Source organism: Melanotaenia boesemani, chromosome 15 (genome assembly GCF_017639745.1).
Source record: "Melanotaenia boesemani isolate fMelBoe1 chromosome 15, fMelBoe1.pri, whole genome shotgun sequence".
Taxonomy (NCBI): domain Eukaryota; kingdom Metazoa; phylum Chordata; class Actinopteri; order Atheriniformes; family Melanotaeniidae; genus Melanotaenia; species Melanotaenia boesemani.
Genome location: NC_055696.1, coordinates 9,864,801 through 9,882,542, shown reverse-complemented (window position 1 = coordinate 9,882,542; position 17,742 = coordinate 9,864,801). Strand labels below are relative to the sequence as shown.

At 40.2% G+C, this 17,742-nt stretch overlaps 2 protein-coding genes across 2 annotated transcripts; both read left to right on the top strand.

The window, feature by feature from the left end:
- The first annotated feature begins 570 nt into the window (after positions 1 to 570).
- On the top strand, positions 571 to 4,922 carry LOC121654415 (V-set and immunoglobulin domain-containing protein 10-like 2). Its single transcript, XM_042008543.1, has 5 exons — positions 571 to 721; positions 920 to 1,195; positions 2,552 to 2,827; positions 4,247 to 4,504; positions 4,600 to 4,922. The coding sequence occupies exons 1-5, from the start codon at positions 607 to 609 to the stop codon at positions 4,920 to 4,922; spliced, it is 1,248 nt and encodes a 415-aa protein (XP_041864477.1). The 5' UTR covers positions 571 to 606.
- Positions 4,923 to 5,092: 170 nt separating this feature from the next.
- LOC121654590 (V-set and immunoglobulin domain-containing protein 10-like 2) lies at positions 5,093 to 14,060 on the top strand. The gene is made up of 13 exons (XM_042008800.1): positions 5,093 to 5,345; positions 5,991 to 6,266; positions 7,107 to 7,394; positions 7,493 to 7,747; positions 8,351 to 8,626; positions 9,002 to 9,277; positions 9,974 to 10,249; positions 10,357 to 10,983; positions 11,858 to 12,211; positions 12,476 to 12,598; positions 12,695 to 12,719; positions 13,277 to 13,377; positions 13,532 to 14,060. Exons 1-13 carry the CDS (start codon positions 5,093 to 5,095, stop codon positions 13,609 to 13,611), a joined length of 3,210 nt encoding a protein of 1,069 aa, XP_041864734.1. The 3' UTR covers positions 13,612 to 14,060.
- The last annotated feature ends 3,682 nt before the right edge of the window (positions 14,061 to 17,742 follow it).

Here is a 17,742-nt window from a genome sequence, read left to right as displayed (position 1 = left end):
AAATGAAGAACAAAAGAAAAAAGTGACAGGCCTCAAACCGATCTACAGCAAAGGAACACTGTCTGAAAATAAAAATCCAGCCAGGAACTGATGCAGGACTTGAGATATGCATCTGGTCTTTGTTGAGTCACAGTTGTGAAGCATTATCAGAAATGGTTACACTTCCAATGATACTACAAATTCTGATGTATTTGATTAGGAATCCCCTGGTATCTTTTATTTAGTAGTCTACTAATACTATAGTATTACACTCCTTTTGAAACTTGCAGTATAAACAATCCTGCATCTGAACAGTGGCAGGGCACATGATTTTACTCTCTTCTTTTCATTCTCATATACATGTCAGTTTATCATTTCTCTCCTCCAGCGTTGCAGATAAATCACACCGGGGAGGTGGTGTATAATGACACTTATGTGTATGGGGTGGTGGACAAAGCGGTGATCCTGGAGTGTGGTACTAAAGAACCTGACTTATACATATGGAGCTTTACCCAGCCTGGCACCGAGGCCATAAAAGCGGTGGTATATAATTTGGGAAAAGGACAGAAGATCCAGAAACTGGCTGAAACACTTGGACAGCCAACAGTCATCTCCAACAGTGCAGCTATGAGCATTGAGAACCTGCCTCTGGCTGCTCATGGCTTGTTCACCTGTCAGGCTTTCTATAACATAGAACTGGAACCTGTGGTCTACTACTACTATGTACACCTCACAGTCCAAGGTAAGACTTCCCTGCTGCGTATATTAGTGTTTAGACAGAAAGAGAAAGACTTCTAAAGAAAATAAAGCTACTGATAAGGTAGTGTAGGTAAGGGAGGTAGTTGTACATACACAATACAAAATAATAATTACATTTACTTAAACTTTTTTTCATCTGTATTAAAGACAGGAAACATGTGTGTCTTTATCTTTCATACAGTCCCCATCAGTAAGCCCAACCTCCTGGTTAAAGATGTGTCTCCAGTGGAAGGATCCACAATGTGGATGCACTGCTGGGTGGAAAATGGGACTGGACCAATCCAGTATGTTTGGCATCTTGAAACCCAGAATGGAAACAATACAATCTTTACTCAGAGCAACAGCAGCTTCATCAGTGTGACAAACATAAATCGAAACTACACAGGCTGGTATCGCTGTGTGGCCAGCAACCCAGTGAACAACAAAACCTCTGATAGGTTGTGGCTGGACGTCATGTGTAAGTATTAACAGATCATCGTCTGTATACTGTTTAGTCCCTTTCCCTCTTTTCTTTGTCTAGATTTGTTTATTTTCTGTTTAAATAGAAGTTATCAGCCACAACTATTTCAGATTACAAACATCAAGAAGCAGGAATAGACATGACTTCTGATGCTTTAACTTTTCTCAGTCTTGTAAATGTGTCTTTGTGATTTGTCGTGTAAATAGTAGATAAACTGCAATCACATGGAGCTTTTAGTATTTCTTACACTCAAAGAAAGTTTCACCATTTTAACTTGAATGATAAGTGCAAATAATGTTTTATACTGGTGTTTATAGGTCAGGTTCTTTTTACATATTTTCACACTTCAGATTTCCAAATCCTACATTTTTTGTCTGCACAAAGAAAAGGAAAAACACTGTGCTGCTCATGATTTGGCTTCTGTGCTTTACACTCCAAAACCTAATGTGGATTTTATAACTTTGGGCTTGAACAGTTCACCACAAGGGGGCAAAGTTTTGCCAGATAGGGTATACATTTCCATTTAAGATTAGTTTACAAGCCTTGTTTTATGTCTTTGGTTAAACTTTGTTTTCAGCCTACTAGGTGACACTGAGAGGAAAAGCTCTGTTGCCTGTCAGTTCACCATTTACTTTTTCCATTTAAACAGAAAAAAAAAAATAGAAATAATAATAAAAAACAAAAGAACAATCAAAAAACAACAACCAATAATCAGACAAGCATAACTAAATCTGAATGTGACAGCTGATACTGTGCAGACTGGTTGCATATCTCACCTGCATCATGCATAAGCATTTTTGTATATTACCTTATGGTTAATTGTTTTCCTTTTTAATCTGTTGATATATGCAATTGTACTTATTTTTATGCTTTTATTTTATTTTATTTTTTATTTTTAACAAAGTGCACCTCTAATAGATGAGATTCATGTGCCTGAAGAGACTGAGGTGCCCACATAAAGCCATCTCCACTTCTTAGGACACTGACAGGCAACTATTTTCAGCTGATGAGGCTGAAACCTCCCTGTATGCTACCTACCTGTGAGCTGGAGTCAAGTTGGTGATCAAAGAAGCTCTTAGCAACTAAATTAGATCTTTATCAAGTTTTGGCCAAAATTCAAGTAAAAGTAAAAAGAAGGTCTAGTTGAACATAATATTCTTCTGCTGCAAAAAACGTGACATTTAATTTAATGCAAAACCCCAAAATTCTACCATTTCATCTAGAATGTGCCTGTTGTATTTTACCTGCAATCCCTACTTTAGCTTTCAGCCTTTACAAAAAGTTACCAGAGCATAATCTGCTTTGTAAATATGAATTTCATCTCTTCAATGCATTGATAATTTTTCTCCTCAGTTGGTCCAGATGTTCCTCAGCTAGATGTGACTCCGTACCGAAAAACAGAGCAGGGATACTCTGTTCTGGAGACAGAAACTGTTTCTTTGTCATGTCAAGCCCAGTCCAATCCAGCCAGTCAGTACGTCTGGTCCTACAATGACTCCAAGGTGACCACTGGGCGACAGTTCACCATCGTTAAGATCCTTCGGATGCAAACTGGCAACTACACCTGTTTGGCAAAGAACTCTTACCTCAACACCAGCTCCAGTACAACGATCAGCCTGACTGTCTACTGTGAGTGAGACTTTGAACTAACTTATATAATAAGATGGCAATAGCAAAGGATAAAAAAACTGTTAAAATTTAAGATGGGATAAGAGTGACATTACCTTTGTATTTGTTTGAGAAGTTTAGTCAGCTTTTCTTCTCTTCAACTCCATATTTCTCTATTAAATACAGCTCCCTGTACTTTTCTTTAAATCTCTCCAGAGTTGTAGTATAATGTTGAAAACACACATTTTAGGGCAGTACCTAATCTGTTTGCTTTTGCTGAGTTTAATCATTTATGATCCTCTGTATTATCCAAATCCATCACTGCAACTAAAAGTACATCTAATGATCAAATCAAATCAAATCAAATCAAATCAAATCAAATCAAATCAAATCAAATCAAATCAAATCAAATTTTATTTATAAAGGGCTGTCCAATTACAAAGCAACACAAAGTGCTTTACATAATAAAAACAAATTATGCATATTAAAAACAAAATTTACACACACACCACAGTATATACCAGCAATTAAAACACACACCTTATTATAGTTTTTCACACACAATCACACACACTCACATACAAACAAACCACATGCACACTCCCCCCACACCCATACCCCATTCTGCACAAACATGAACTCCCATCCCTAGTAACTGTCTTCTATCTGTATGTAGGTATAAAAATATCAGTCACATGAAAACATCTGGCTTGATGCTGCTGTGAGGAAACAATATCTTTGGGATCCATTTACACCAGAAGTCAGCTCACCCATGACCACTCACTCCTACCACAGGAACCACCCTAATCAGTGCAGGCTGGGGTTCACACTACAACCACAAGGCTGCAGTGCAAGGCCCTGAGTCACCCAGATAAGGGCAGTCACCATGGCAACAACCCTGCACAGAGCTGGCAGAACTACTGGTGTGGAGGATTCCTAGAAGGGAAAAACACTGGAGTTAAAAAGTCAAAACAAGATTAAATAATCCTAAAATCAATAAGAACTGATAAGAGTGACAAGAATAAAAATGCAGTTAAAGGACATCATGAAGATGATAAAATAAAGTAAAATAATATAAAGGAGTTCATAAAAATAGTGTAGTTGGGTAAAACAAAACTATATAAATGGACAGCCACATAATAAAGTATATAATTACATAAGTGAAAATCTACAAAAATCTATAAAAATGATGATAAAATAAACAAGATACAAAAGACTGAAACCAAATCAAATAAAATGAACCTATAAGCTAAGCTAAAACGGTTTAATTAAGAAATGAAAAAATACTTTCTTTGGGGTTTTTTTTTTCAATCTTGGTGGAATAATATTTGCAGAAAATCCTGAAGTGTGGCCACACAGGAACCCTTTTTAGCTCTAATAACTTAATTTAACTGCCATGTTATACTTTACAGCTTGTTGGTATATATGTTGTCACTGCAGACCCACCAGACGACTCAATTTCATGCACTTTGGAGCCAGCTTTGAATCACACCTCTCTGAGACTCTTCTGCTCCTGGCCTGGTGGCTTCCCCTCCCCTTCCCTCCGCTGGACTGGAGATCTGATACAGCCTGCTCAGCCACTCAACAGCACTGCCATCTTGCTGCCCTCTGAAAAACTGACCTCTAACAACACCGTGTTTACATGCCTGGGCTCTCATCCTACCATAGCACAGCTGACAGAATGCAGCACACACACATGTGAGAACACAAACCTGAAAAAACAAAACAAAACAAAACAAATTTTTCATGCAAAATATATAAACTTTGTTTAATGAACCCATATTTTCCACTAGATATTCCACCTGCAGAGCCAGTGTGTTTTGCTAATGCAACCAATGACAAAAAGTATCTGATACTGTCCTGCTCTTGGAATGGAGGAGCCCCAAAAGCCTTAGTATGGTGGGAGGGCCCCAGTGGTCAAAGCAAAGGTGGAGAAGAAGACTTCAACACCCTGATCCTCCACTATGGCTCTGTACAAAGTGGGAAACCCTACATCTGTTATGCGAAGCATCCACTTCTGGTCCAACCCAAGACCTGTGGATTCACATTTGGTCAGTGCTCATTCTCACCCTACAGTGTAAATACTCTAACTTCAAATTTGAGATACTCCAGGTAGACTGCTTTGGTAAATTTAAGTTGGCTGTGTTTGTAGAGGAAAACTGAAAACGCATGTCATGATTTTAAATGTACAAAGGTTAACTTACAGTACACAGTTTGTCCCCTGCACATCCCTCTAAACTTGACTTTTTCTTGAATACAGTCTCTGTCAGTAAGCCAAACCTCCTGATGAGTAATACATCTCCAGTGGAAGGATCTATGATGTGGATGCACTGCAATGTAAAAAATGGGACTAGACCAATTGAGTACATGTGGCAGTATAAAACTGACAGTGGAAACTTCACAACCTTTGCACATAACAGCAGCAGCAGCATCATCAATGTGACAAACATTAACCGAAACCACACGGGCTGGTACCGCTGTGTGGCCAGCAATGCTGCCAACAATGAAAGCTCTGACCCGGTATGGCTGGACATCACATGTAAGTATTGACAGATCCTTTTTTTCCCCCTTTTATTATTTGTTACAAAAATATAAACCATCAAACAAACTCTAAAAACGTAAGTTTACTATTTTTCAGAAGCATTTTGCTGTCACTTAGGTTTTAGCTATTATAAATGCCAGGTTATAGTCACATATTAAACACACACATGATCAGAGTTTGGTATAAATTCCACTAATCTAGGTTCTGTCACTGTCATCCTCCTAATTTGGCTCATCAGTGTATTCCAAAACCTGATTGCACTGTACACCTCATTAGATTAGATCTAATTTTTTAAACTAACTCATATCTATACAACTTAAGTTATCGCCAAAGATGCTGGCTGGTGGTTATAACTACCTGCTGAGCACCAAACAAAAGAAAGTCACAGACGTTGATCAAAGACCGTTGAGAAGCTAAATAGCCAGATTTCAGAATCAAAAGTTGATCATTATCAAACACAGCTAAAAGAAAGTAAATAGATAGTATGAGAATACTTACTGCTTTGTTTTTACCAGGATAACAAAGCAGAGGGTGACCAATTCAAAATCATGTTAATTAATAAATTAACCCGAGCCTTGTTTGTGGTGTGTGTCAAATCTGTGATCTCCATTTCTTGATTATGTACTTGTTTTTTCTTCTCAGTTGGACCAGATATTCCTCAGATAGATGTGACTCCATACAATAAAACAGAGCGTGGATACTCAGCTCTGGAAACAGAGACTGTTTCTTTGTCATGTCAAACCTTGTCCAATCCAGCCAGTCAGAACGTCTGGTTCTACAATAACTCCCAGGTGTTCACCGGTCCACAGTTCACCATCGTCAAGATCCTCCGCATGCAAACTGGCAGCTACACCTGTTTGGCAAAGAACTCTTACCTCAACACCAGCTCCAGTACAACTATCAGTCTGACTGTCTACTGTGAGTAGGATCTCTGGCCTCAAACTATGTTCTCAACCATTTCACAGATTCTCATTCTTAAATTCAGCTCCTTGCTCATTTGAATCTCTGCTGTTTTCATAGCATCCTCCTGTAATCTTTTTTCTGACTTTAAAATAAATTCAAGCTGACAAATGCATCTTCAGAACAACTCAGTGAACAGTGAAAAGCGAAAATAGGTGCTATTGTTGAGCACAGTGAATAAAACTGAATGATGCTGTTTAAAGTACCATAAACACCATCTGTTGAACTTTTTTGAAGCAGTATTGTTGAAATGTTAAAGAGTCTGATGTGCATACTTTCTCCTGTGTGCAGAAAAACATAATTTATTGATGTATGTGTGACTATATCAAACAAGTTTGGTGGTATGGAAGCTGTGATGCTCAGGCAAAGACTTTTCATAATGACAAAATAGTTTTTAAGCATGTTAAGTTTTACTTCACTAATCCTACGCTACTATTTCCTGTCTATTACAAACAGACTATAATCATAATCAGGGTCTGTCACATGTTTGGGTCACATGAATTTGCAGGTAATAAAAGCACATTTGACAAAACCTAAACTGGTCTAATTGAATTGAATTTTAAGTCTTTTCTGCACTTCATATAAGCCAGACTGCAGATTTGAGCAGATTTTTTTAATCATGTGTTTTGGCTACGGTGTCATGTGACCATGGGTGAACTTTTTACCCTTGCCAGCCCCAGCATTTTTAAGTTTAAAGTCACTCTTAAAAATGTCCTATCCTATATAAGCATACATGAGCTCTGCGTCCCTTTTCACTCCACCATGATTGACTGTTACTCTATACTTTCCTTTCTGCAGACCCACCTGATGGCTTCCCCTCCTGTTCTGTGGAGCCGGCTCTAAATTACACCTCTCTTAGACTGCTCTGCTCTTGGCCTGGTGGATTTCCATCCCCCTCTCTCCACTGGATTGGAGACCTGACACACGCACGACAAGAACAGGTCAACACAGGACATCTAACAAATCTGCTTACCAGCACAAATATCTGGTTGACCTCTGGAGACCTGATTCCTGATAACGGCTTGTTTACATGCATGGGTTCTCATCCTGCCCTAAAACAGCTAAGAGAGTGCAACACAAGCGCATGTGAGTGCACGAATCTGAACAACAAACTGCAACAGTGAGAAATAAAAAGATAAAATTTGCTAATTTGCTGAACCTTTGATGTTTTACCTCCACACCAGATATTCCCCCTGCAAAGCCAGTGTGCTTTTCCAATGTAACCAATAACAAACAGTATCTGAAGCTGTCCTGCTCCTGGGATGGTGGAGTCCCAGCAGCTTGGGTGTGGTGGGAGGGCCCCGGTGGTCAGTTCAAAGGAGAAGAAAACTCCAACATCCTGGTCCTCAGCTCTGACATTTTTCAATTTGGAAGGCCCTACACCTGCTATGCTAGGCATCCACTTTTGGTCCAAACCAAGAACTGCAGTCTCACGCTGGGTCAGTGCTCATTGTTGCTGTACAATATAACAAATATTAGATATGAGTCATGTATGTGTACAACAGTGGTGATGTGCAACTCATCTGTATGCAGGAAACTTTCTTTCTGTAAATAAAATCAAAGACCAACCAGGGTATTTTTTCTACATCAACATATCATAGCATCACTTTTGAAAAGTTTTCTTTAAATTTAGCTGCTAATAAATTGTAGTTATCATAGATATAAAGTGAGATGTTGTCCCTACCCTCTGGTACAACAAACATGTTATTCAGCTGACAATACACTGCAGTTTTAAACAGCTCAAACCCTCTTAAACTCATTAATTTTATTTAAATTTTTATTTTAACTTAATCTATAAAAAAAAAAAAACAACTTGAATAACAAGTTTAAATCTACAAAATAATATGGCTGATTTTGTCATTACAAGATGAGAATGTCTTGGAACCAACTCCACTTTATATCATCAAGAAGCATCCCTGTGTGTATTGTCAGATATATTGCATACTACATATACAAAGGTGTCAAAAACCTAATGCATCTTTTCATTTACTGTGTACTGTTAGTAAAACATTCCCACATGCCTGACCTTGTCTTTAAAACAGTCCTTGTCACTAAGCCGAACCTCCTGATGAATGATAAATCTCCAATGGAAGGATCTACCATCTGGATGCATTGCAATGTGGAAAATGGGACTAAACCAATCCAGTATGTATGGCAACATGAAGCTCGTAGCGGCAATGTGACAACAATTGCACAGAGCAACAGCAACAATATCACCATCAGCAACATTAATCGAAACCAGGGAGGCTGGTACCGCTGTGTGGCCAGCAACTTCATCAACAGTGAGAGCTCTGACTGGACATGGCTGGACATTATCTGTAAGCATTAATATATCATTAACAGATTTTTGTTGTTGTTTGCTTTGCAATATTCAAAGGTTTGTGAATGTATGGATCCATGTATTTTACTGTTACTAATAATATAGGTTTTTTATACAGTTTGTCATGCGGTCACCTTGGAGTACTTCACAAAATTAAGAGATGAAAGACAAATGTAAAACATGATTAATCAAGGCCTTAATGATAAGTTGGAGGCTTATTGTGTGAGGCTGTCTGATCTGTTGTAATAACCTGTAAGAATTATAGGGGAATACTAATTAAGAGTTAGCCCACTTTATACAGGTTCTTTACAAACTCAGTTTGCCTTGTAGATTTTTGTAATCTTCATCTCTTCTTTCTGTTCTTTCTTCTCAGTTGGTCCAGATGTTCCTCAGATAGATGTGAGTCCTTACAGTATAACAGAGCGAGGGTTCTCAGCTCTGGAGACGGAGACTGTTTCTTTACTGTGCCAAGCCCAGTCCAGCCCAGTCAGTCGGTACATCTGGTTTTACAACAATTCCCAGGTGTACACCGGGCCACAGTTTACCATCACAAAGATCCTCCGTATGCAAACTGGTGACTACACCTGTTTGGCACAGAACGTCCAGCTAAACACCCGCTCCAGAAAAACCATCAGCCTGACTGTCTACTGTGAGTGTGACATTTAACCTTAAACCTCAGATCATGTCATAAACTATCCCTCTCCTTTGTCAGCATGTACTCAGTCCAAACATTTGTTCATTTGTTTTCCCAAAGCGCGGACAAAAGAGTGTAAAAGACCAAGATGTCATCAAATGTCCCCACCTGACATTTTCAGTAAAAACAATGAAAGGCTTCATCACCACTGATGTATTTCTATAAGAGCCCCCTTCCCCTTGCACGTGACCTTAAGTTTCCTCTTCTTGAGAATTGCTCTTTGTTTCAAACATATAGAGCTAAGTTACCTGAACACCAGAAGAGACCACTGCATTGAAATAACCAGTTTCATATGCAAGCAGATGGAGATATGGATAAAACCAGATTAGCCAATTTCTAGATCATGAGTCATCCTAAAGCCATTAAACAATATAAAATACACAGTTTTAAGGAACACAAATTAGTCTGAAAAAAGACTTTAGTGTAAGAGTAAGATTGTGAGTGTAGGACAGAAGACTATTTTTTTCTTCTCAATTGCTGTGCTATGTTTGCAGGGTTTGAAAACTCATTATACTTTTAGATAGTCCAATCCCCTCCACCAATAAATAAATAAATAAAAAATCCATTGCTTTGATGACCTCACATAACTCCTGTTTTGCACATCACTGCTACCGACACTGATTCCACTTACTATCCATTTTCTCTGTGCAGACCCACCTGATGGCTCCCCTTCCTGTTCTGTGGAGCCGGCTCTGAATCACACCTCTCTCAGACTGCTCTGCTCCTGGCCTGGTGGTTTTCCTTCTGCTTCCCTCCGCTGGACCGAAGATGTGGTACAAGCAGGGCAAGAACACATCGTTGCAGGACAGCAAACGAGCTCTGCTTTCTGGCTGCCCTCTGGAGGCCTGATTCCTAACAACAGTTTATTTACATGCCTGGGCTTCCATCCTGCCCTAAAACAACCGACGGACTGCAACACACGCGCATGTGAGAACAAAAGTCACAATACAGAAAATTGTAGCATGAGACAAAGGAGACAGTAAGCTTGTATGTTCACTGCTTTATAAAATTACATTTTAACGCTCTCCCACCAGATATCCCCCCTGCAGATCCAGTGTGTTTTGCCTATGTGACAAATAACAAAGAGTATCTGATGCTGTCATGCTCCTGGGATGGAGGGGCCCCCAAAGCCTTAGTGTGGTGGGATGGCCCAGGGGGACAGAGCAAAGGTGGAGAGGAAAACTCCAACATCCTCATCCTCCGCTATGGCACCGTCCGCAGTGAGAAACCCTACACCTGCTATGCTAAACACCCACTTCTGGTCCAAACCAAGACCTGCAGACTCACTTTGGGTCAGTGCTCATTCATATTGTACATGACAAAAGTTAGAAGTTATAATTTGGTATTTACTGAATGCTTTTTCATGATAGAGGCTCCTGTGTTGCTGACGCAGCGCCGTGTTGTGTCTGTATATGAGGGGAGTGATGTGCAGCTCACCTGCAATCTGAGAGCCAACTATCTTCCTGCCAATGAGATCACCTGGTTTAACAATCAGGGCGTTGATGTCCGAGACACCTCCAAGTACATGCTGCTGCAAACGTCTGCATGGGCAAATCTGACCGTGAGAGACACCGATGAGACACAAGACAGCGGCGAGTACAGGTGCTCCACTTCAAATGCAGTGGGAGGAGCTGAAATCAATGTCACGTTGGTGGTCAAAAGTAAGAATCTGTTTTTATTTTCTTAATCTCTTTCTACAGTCATGCCACAGCTTTTCCAACTTTTCACTCAGAAATAGCTTTCTATTGAGAGTTTTGTGAAACATCCTTAATGTTTGTTGAATAAACATGTTGCATGTTATCTGGTTATCTTCTCTTAGAATAAAGATATAAGGTAAATGTGGAATTTTGGGCAGATCTGGAAGACTGGGAGCAGCAACACCCTGAAGTTTTACAAGAAAAAAAAGAAGAATCTCCAGAAATTCATTGTACACCTGCACAGAAATACTGTGACAACAGATTACCCAAGAAAACAAGCATTGTCGCTTGTCTAATTTGATATTTGTATGGTTTGAACAAATGAGATATGTTCTTCTGTGACTTTAACAGGTGCAGTTAGGAAAATTGTTACACAGTCCTATGTTTCTAGTAGCCAAAGTGCTAAAATAAGCTAACTAGCAGCCATCTTCTATAGCCAACTGTTGTATTGAAAGCATGATTATAAGTGCCTTCAATGTATTAATGCCATTAATAAATTTATTTATATATAGACTAAGCTTACAAGCAAACTGACAAAGCTGTATTAGGAGCTAAATGCTATCATTAGCATCTTAAAATTCTAAAATACTTTAATTAAGAAGATATGATTCCAAGGATTCATTTTTACTGTTCAGCCTCAGTAAGAGTGTTTGTAATGCTGAAAAAAAAAACCAAAAAACAACGTGAACATTTTGCTAAATGTTAAAATTGGTAACAAGTGTGAAACAGAAATCAAGGAGACTGCTGGGGGTGTTATTAGGTTTGTGCATCTATAGTCTATAGTTGACAATACTTCTCTCAAAAATTCATATTTTTGTTTGTTCTGTCTCTATATCAGAGCACCCCATGCCACCCAATGCAACCCTGGTCAGAGTTATGTACAACAGTCGACAGCGTAACGAGGTGGAGCTGGAGTGGCGCGTAGAGCGTGAGGAGGATGGAGGCTGGACAGGGTTTTTCTTAGAGCACCGATGGTTGTCAGAACGAGGAGGAAGGAGAGGAGCAAAAAACAACGATTCAAGGGAGAAGACAGAGGAGAGGGCCTCCCAAGACTGGTTCCGTAATACAATCCAGGATCCAGGTGTCAGGACCCACATAGTACGGGGACTGACACCAACCTTTACCTACGAGTTCCGCATCAGGCCTTTTAACCACCGCACCATCGGATACCCATCTACTGTAAAGAGCCCAGGTAGAGTAACAGTAAAGAAAACGTACAACACCTTTTTATTAAGGTGAAAAAAAAATGTGGCGTATACAAAAATCTCTAATCAAATTGACAATGAAAATTAACAGTATAACAATATATACATTTGTTTTCTTAAGAAAACCTTAACTTTTCACATAGTACAAGTACAACACTGATGGCACCGATTAAGGACATACTTGAGTGTGAAAGCTGTGTTTTGTCAGAGGAGACTGCTCTGCCTCACGAGCGATTGTGATGTTTTTGCAGTGGAATTACGCAACAATATGTACCCTGCTGTGATTGGAGCAGCTATAGGAGGGATACTCTTTGCAGCCATTCCTACATTTCTGCTTCTCGTGTACATAATCCGCAACCGCAACAACAATCCTCGTAAGTCCCACACAAGATCAACACCATCCTGCTTACCTGTATAATAAATCCACTGTAACACAATGCAGTAATAATGCACCATGTTTCTTCTTCCAGGACTACATGACATGCTGTTTGGCTTGTAAGTAACTTTCTACACTTCACCTGTACTGGGCTGAACCCTGATTTACCTTCAGATCTGCTTTGTTCTTCATGCCCTGTATTTAACAAGGCTCTGGAAACAGTCCTCAGAAGTCTTGGTCCATTTGAAAATGTATTTTTCTGATTTTGTTAAACCCTAAAGGTTTTCAGTTTGGTTGAGATATTTTGACTGTAGGCCTTTTGAGATTTATAGTGAATTAATTTTCATGTTAAAAATTAATCACTGTCATTACAAAATGTCATAAAACTATGGCTGGTCATCTAAATGATGCTTATTGGGAACTATAGAAGATTGCATGTTTTTACACTATAATTAATTTCTAAAAAGCTCCATGCATGTTCAAAATCAGTTATGATAATTTTTCCAGACTGAAATGGTTGGTTTGAATTTTAACACATAACCGTGTCTATGTGTCTGCATTTAAGATGTCATTTCATGGCTGATTAGAGATTAGCTCTAAGCAGTTAAACCAGAGCCGCTTGTCAGTTGGAAAGTGATCAAGAATTTAACATTTAATTATTTTTTGTTGCTTCCAGGCGGCATAGCCAGTCCAGAGAAAACATCAACTTTCCAGAGGATGACATGGTCGGCGGCTCAGATGGAGGAGTGGAAAACTCTGGTAGATCTTCCAGTCCAGGCAAGATGAACTGACATCAAAGATATATTCATACAAACTCAAGGATGGGCTGCACATGTAACCATCAAGACTTTACTATTTCAACCATCAGAAGACCGAAAAATATTAAATGCTCATCTAGCTGATGGTAAACCTTGATTTTGATCTTTTTCAGGTCCAACTATGGGTGTACCTCAGGGACCATCATCACTTGCCACCTTCCCCAAAAGTACCAGCCAATTCCTTCCCACTTAAGAGGATAATGAGTCTGTGATCGACATATCTCTGTCAAGCATGAAAGCCTAAAGTCATATATGCCCAGTGGTTATCAGTTCTAAATTAAACTGGGATATTTTTATACACATTACACATTTAGCAGCTTTACTAAGGCAAGTTAGGGTTGGGTTGAAGATTGATGATTGGTGTGTGCCTACCTATTTTTATTTTATTTCATTTTTTAAACCCTTTCTTCTCCATGTAACATTAGCTAAATATATCAATCAAGCACTAAGTTCAAATGATGCCTGACATACATCTCCGTGTCTGAAGTTTATAAGTGAAACATATAAATATATTTAATTTTAGCTACCATAATAACTACAAGCTCCAGCCACTTATCTTTCACCGAAACATTTAGTCATACAGTCATGTGAAGCATGAACATAAGGGACCTGTTCATTTCAACAATAAATTACTTGCTCATAGTGTTGTTTTGTTGTGTTTATTTTTTCCAAAACAAGACAAATCTTTGGTTTTAGCGAGCTACACAGAGCTTTCAAGGGACCCCTACTTTTTTGTTATTTAGCTGTTTCCAACCAACACACTTTACGATTTGCATAACTGCCAATAACTTGGCTCAGCCCGTAATGAAATCTAAATTTAATCTTAGATGTCATCCTCAATGCCTGCATTATCATTCATAAAAGAACAGGAATATTTAATAAAATTTACAATTCAAGTTTTGCAAAGGGTTGGAAGTTAAAACGCATATTACCATCGGGGAGGTGTTTTCCTACCTGGTCTGTGCATTTTACCCTTGTAAAATTTTAAATCCTGTAGCCATCAGAGGAGCTTTAGCTCTTTGGTGCAGGTAGAAAAGCCAAGTTTCATACTATGATAGGTTTCTTTCAGAGCAGAAGAGGATGCATCGGCTGTCACAGTGGTGTCATCCGTCGAGATGCTAACTGCGCCACCCTGGCTAGTTTGCCAAGGGCAGGTAACTCTGCCTGCAAAAGCAGCCACGCGACCGCCACCTTTGGTCTTCTGAACATACGCTCTCTCAACAATAAGGGCCTTTTAATAAGAGATCTTATTGTAGATCATAATCTTGACTTTTTATGCCTGACAGAGACTTGGCAGCTGCCTGATGATTTTATTTCTCTAAATGAGTCCGTCCCGCCGGGCTTTGCTTACGTCTGCCTGCCTCGTGCTTCTGGACGCGGTGGAGGTCTTGCATTGCTCCATCGTGAGAGCTGGAAAGTTGTGCCGATTCCTGCTGCTCCGGTCTTCTCCTCCTTTGAGTATTCTGCATCACTGCTGCCCGGTCCCTCTCCCACAGTCGTTACCACCGTCTACCGTCCTCCAAAATATAACAAGGATTTTTTGAATGATTTCTCCCTCCTCCTCACCCATCTTTCTTCCCTCTCCCACAACTTGATCATTCTAGGTGACTTCAATATTCATTTGGACAATGACAGTGCTCCTCTTTCCAGGGACTTCTCGTCCTGCCTGGACAGCTTTGGTCTTCATCAATACATTAATTTTCCAACCCACTGTAAAAAACATATTTTGGATTTAGTCTGCTGCTCTGGTATCGCCCCTACTGGTTGTAAATCTCATTCTGTTGCTTTTTCTGATCACCAGCTCGTCACTTTTAACATCAAGGTGCAGCTGTCTAAAATTATACTCCCTCGCATCATCTCCTTTCGTAATATAAAGGACATAAACATCGAAACTTTCACATCTGATATCAATAGTTTTCCCAGTGTATCTTCCTGTTGCTCACCTGATGACCTGGTTTCTTTTTATGACAAAAGTCTTCACACTCTCCTGGACATCCATGCTCCTCTGCGATCTAGATCAGTCTCCTTCACCCGCTCAGCACCCTGGTTTACTCCTGCCCTACGTCAACTGAAATCCCACGGGCGTCAGCTAGAACGCCTTGCCAACAAAACTGGACTCACTATTCATACTAATATGTACAAGGACCACATCACTGTGTACAAGGCCGCTCTCTACTCAGCCAAATCTGCATACTACTCCAATTTAATCCATTCAAACTGTCATAACTCTAAAACCCTCTTCTCTCTTCTCACTTCCATCACTAAACCTCCTGATTCTCTTCCCCACCATATGCAATCTCACGATTTCTGCAACAAACTCATGTCTTTTTTCATTTCCAAAATCACAGATATCCATACACACCTCACTTCAACTGGAGCTGCAGTCGCTGGAGGTGACCCCACTACCTCCTTCCCATCTCTTACAACCACTTTTTCTAGTTTTGACCTTCCCTCAGTCCAAACCATCTCTGACATTATCCATAAATCCAAACCTTCCACATGTCACCTTGATCCACTTCCCTCCATCCTGGTTAAATCCTGCTGCTCCTCACTTGCGCCTCTCATTACCAAAATCATCCATTCTTCATTGAGTTCTGGTTTGGTCCCTTCTTCACTCAAATCTGCCTCAGTCACGCCCATTTTGAAGAAACCTGGCCTGGACCCAACCAACTTCATCAACCTTCGTCCCATATCCAATCTCCCCTTCATTTCCAAAATTTTAGAAAAATCTGTTGCCTCTCAACTTCATAATCATCTGCTGTCCAACAATATCTATGAGCAGTTTCAATCTGGCTTCCGTCCCCTCCACAGCACCGAGACTGCACTTATCAAAATTTCTGATGACCTACTCATGGCTTCCGACTCTGGACTGCTTTCCATCCTCATTCTCCTGGACCTCACAGCAGCCTTTGATACCATTTCTCACGCTACTCTTCTAAGTCGACTCTCATTTCTTGGCATCACTCACACCCCAATAGCCTGGTTTACTTCATATCTCTCTGATCGAACACAGTTCATACAACTCAAATCTCATAAATCTATTTCCTACCCCGTTTCCGCTGGAGTGCCCCAAGGTTCTGTACTGGGCCCCCTCCTTTTTATCATCTACATACTCCCACTCGGCCACATCCTTCGTAAATATAATATCAATTTCCACTGCTACGCGGACGACACCCAGCTCTACCTCTCAACTCAACCATCTGCCTCACTCCCGCCAACCGCCCTCACCCTCTGTCTTGAAGAAATCCAGTCTTGGTTCTCATCCAACTTTCTAAAACTAAACAGCTCTAAAACGGAAGTCCTCTTGGTAGGCACACCTCACACCCTATCCAAAGCCAATAAATGTTTCATTACTCTTGATAACTCAACTGTCCTCCCCTCCCCTCAGGTTAAGAGCTTGGGTGTCGTCCTCGACAGCACATTGTCCTTCCAGTCTCACATTAATAACATCACCCGGTCCGCCTATTTCCACCTACGTAATATTTCTCGTCTCCGTCCTTCCCTCACTTCCCAAACTACTGCCATTCTTGTTCACAGCCTGATCACATCCCGCATTGACTACTGCAATTCACTTCTTTATGGCCTCCCCAATAAGTCCCTCCAGAAGCTGCAGCTCCTCCAAAACTCTGCCGCACGTGTTATCACTCGGACCCCCATTGCTCATCATATCACTCCCATCTTGCAACAACTCCACTGGCTCCCCATCAAACAAAGGATCATCTACAAAATACTGATCATCACTTTTAAGGCACTCCATAACATGGCTCCATCTTACATCTCTGATCTCCTTCATCCACACACCCCTTCCCGCACACTGCGTTCCTCCCATACCCATCAGCTTTCCGTTCCCCCGGCACGTCTGGCAACAATGGGGAGCAGGGCGTTTAGTCGCTCGGCTCCTCATCTCTGGAATTCCCTCCCTCCTGATCTCCGTACAGTGGACTCCATCCTTCTCTTCAAATCCAGACTCAAAACTCATCTGTTCAGACAGTCTTATCCCCCCTAAGTCCATATACATCTTTCCACAGTGTTTCCTTCCTCTATCACTTATTCTGTTTTGTGCTTTTAATGTTTTGCTTACTTTTAGTGTCTTATGTTTGTACAGTGTCCTTGGGTGCTTTGATAAGGCGCTTTTTTAAAATAAATGTATTATTATTATTATTATTATCCACACCAACACCTGCCAATGCCACTTTACAAAGAAAGAAAGATGAAGTTGGGGCTTATTGTAATCTTTATGCTTATACAAACATGGAATTAAAAGCATGAGCTGACAAAAAGGACACTAGAGTTACATTATTATTTAGTTTCCAAATAAATAAAT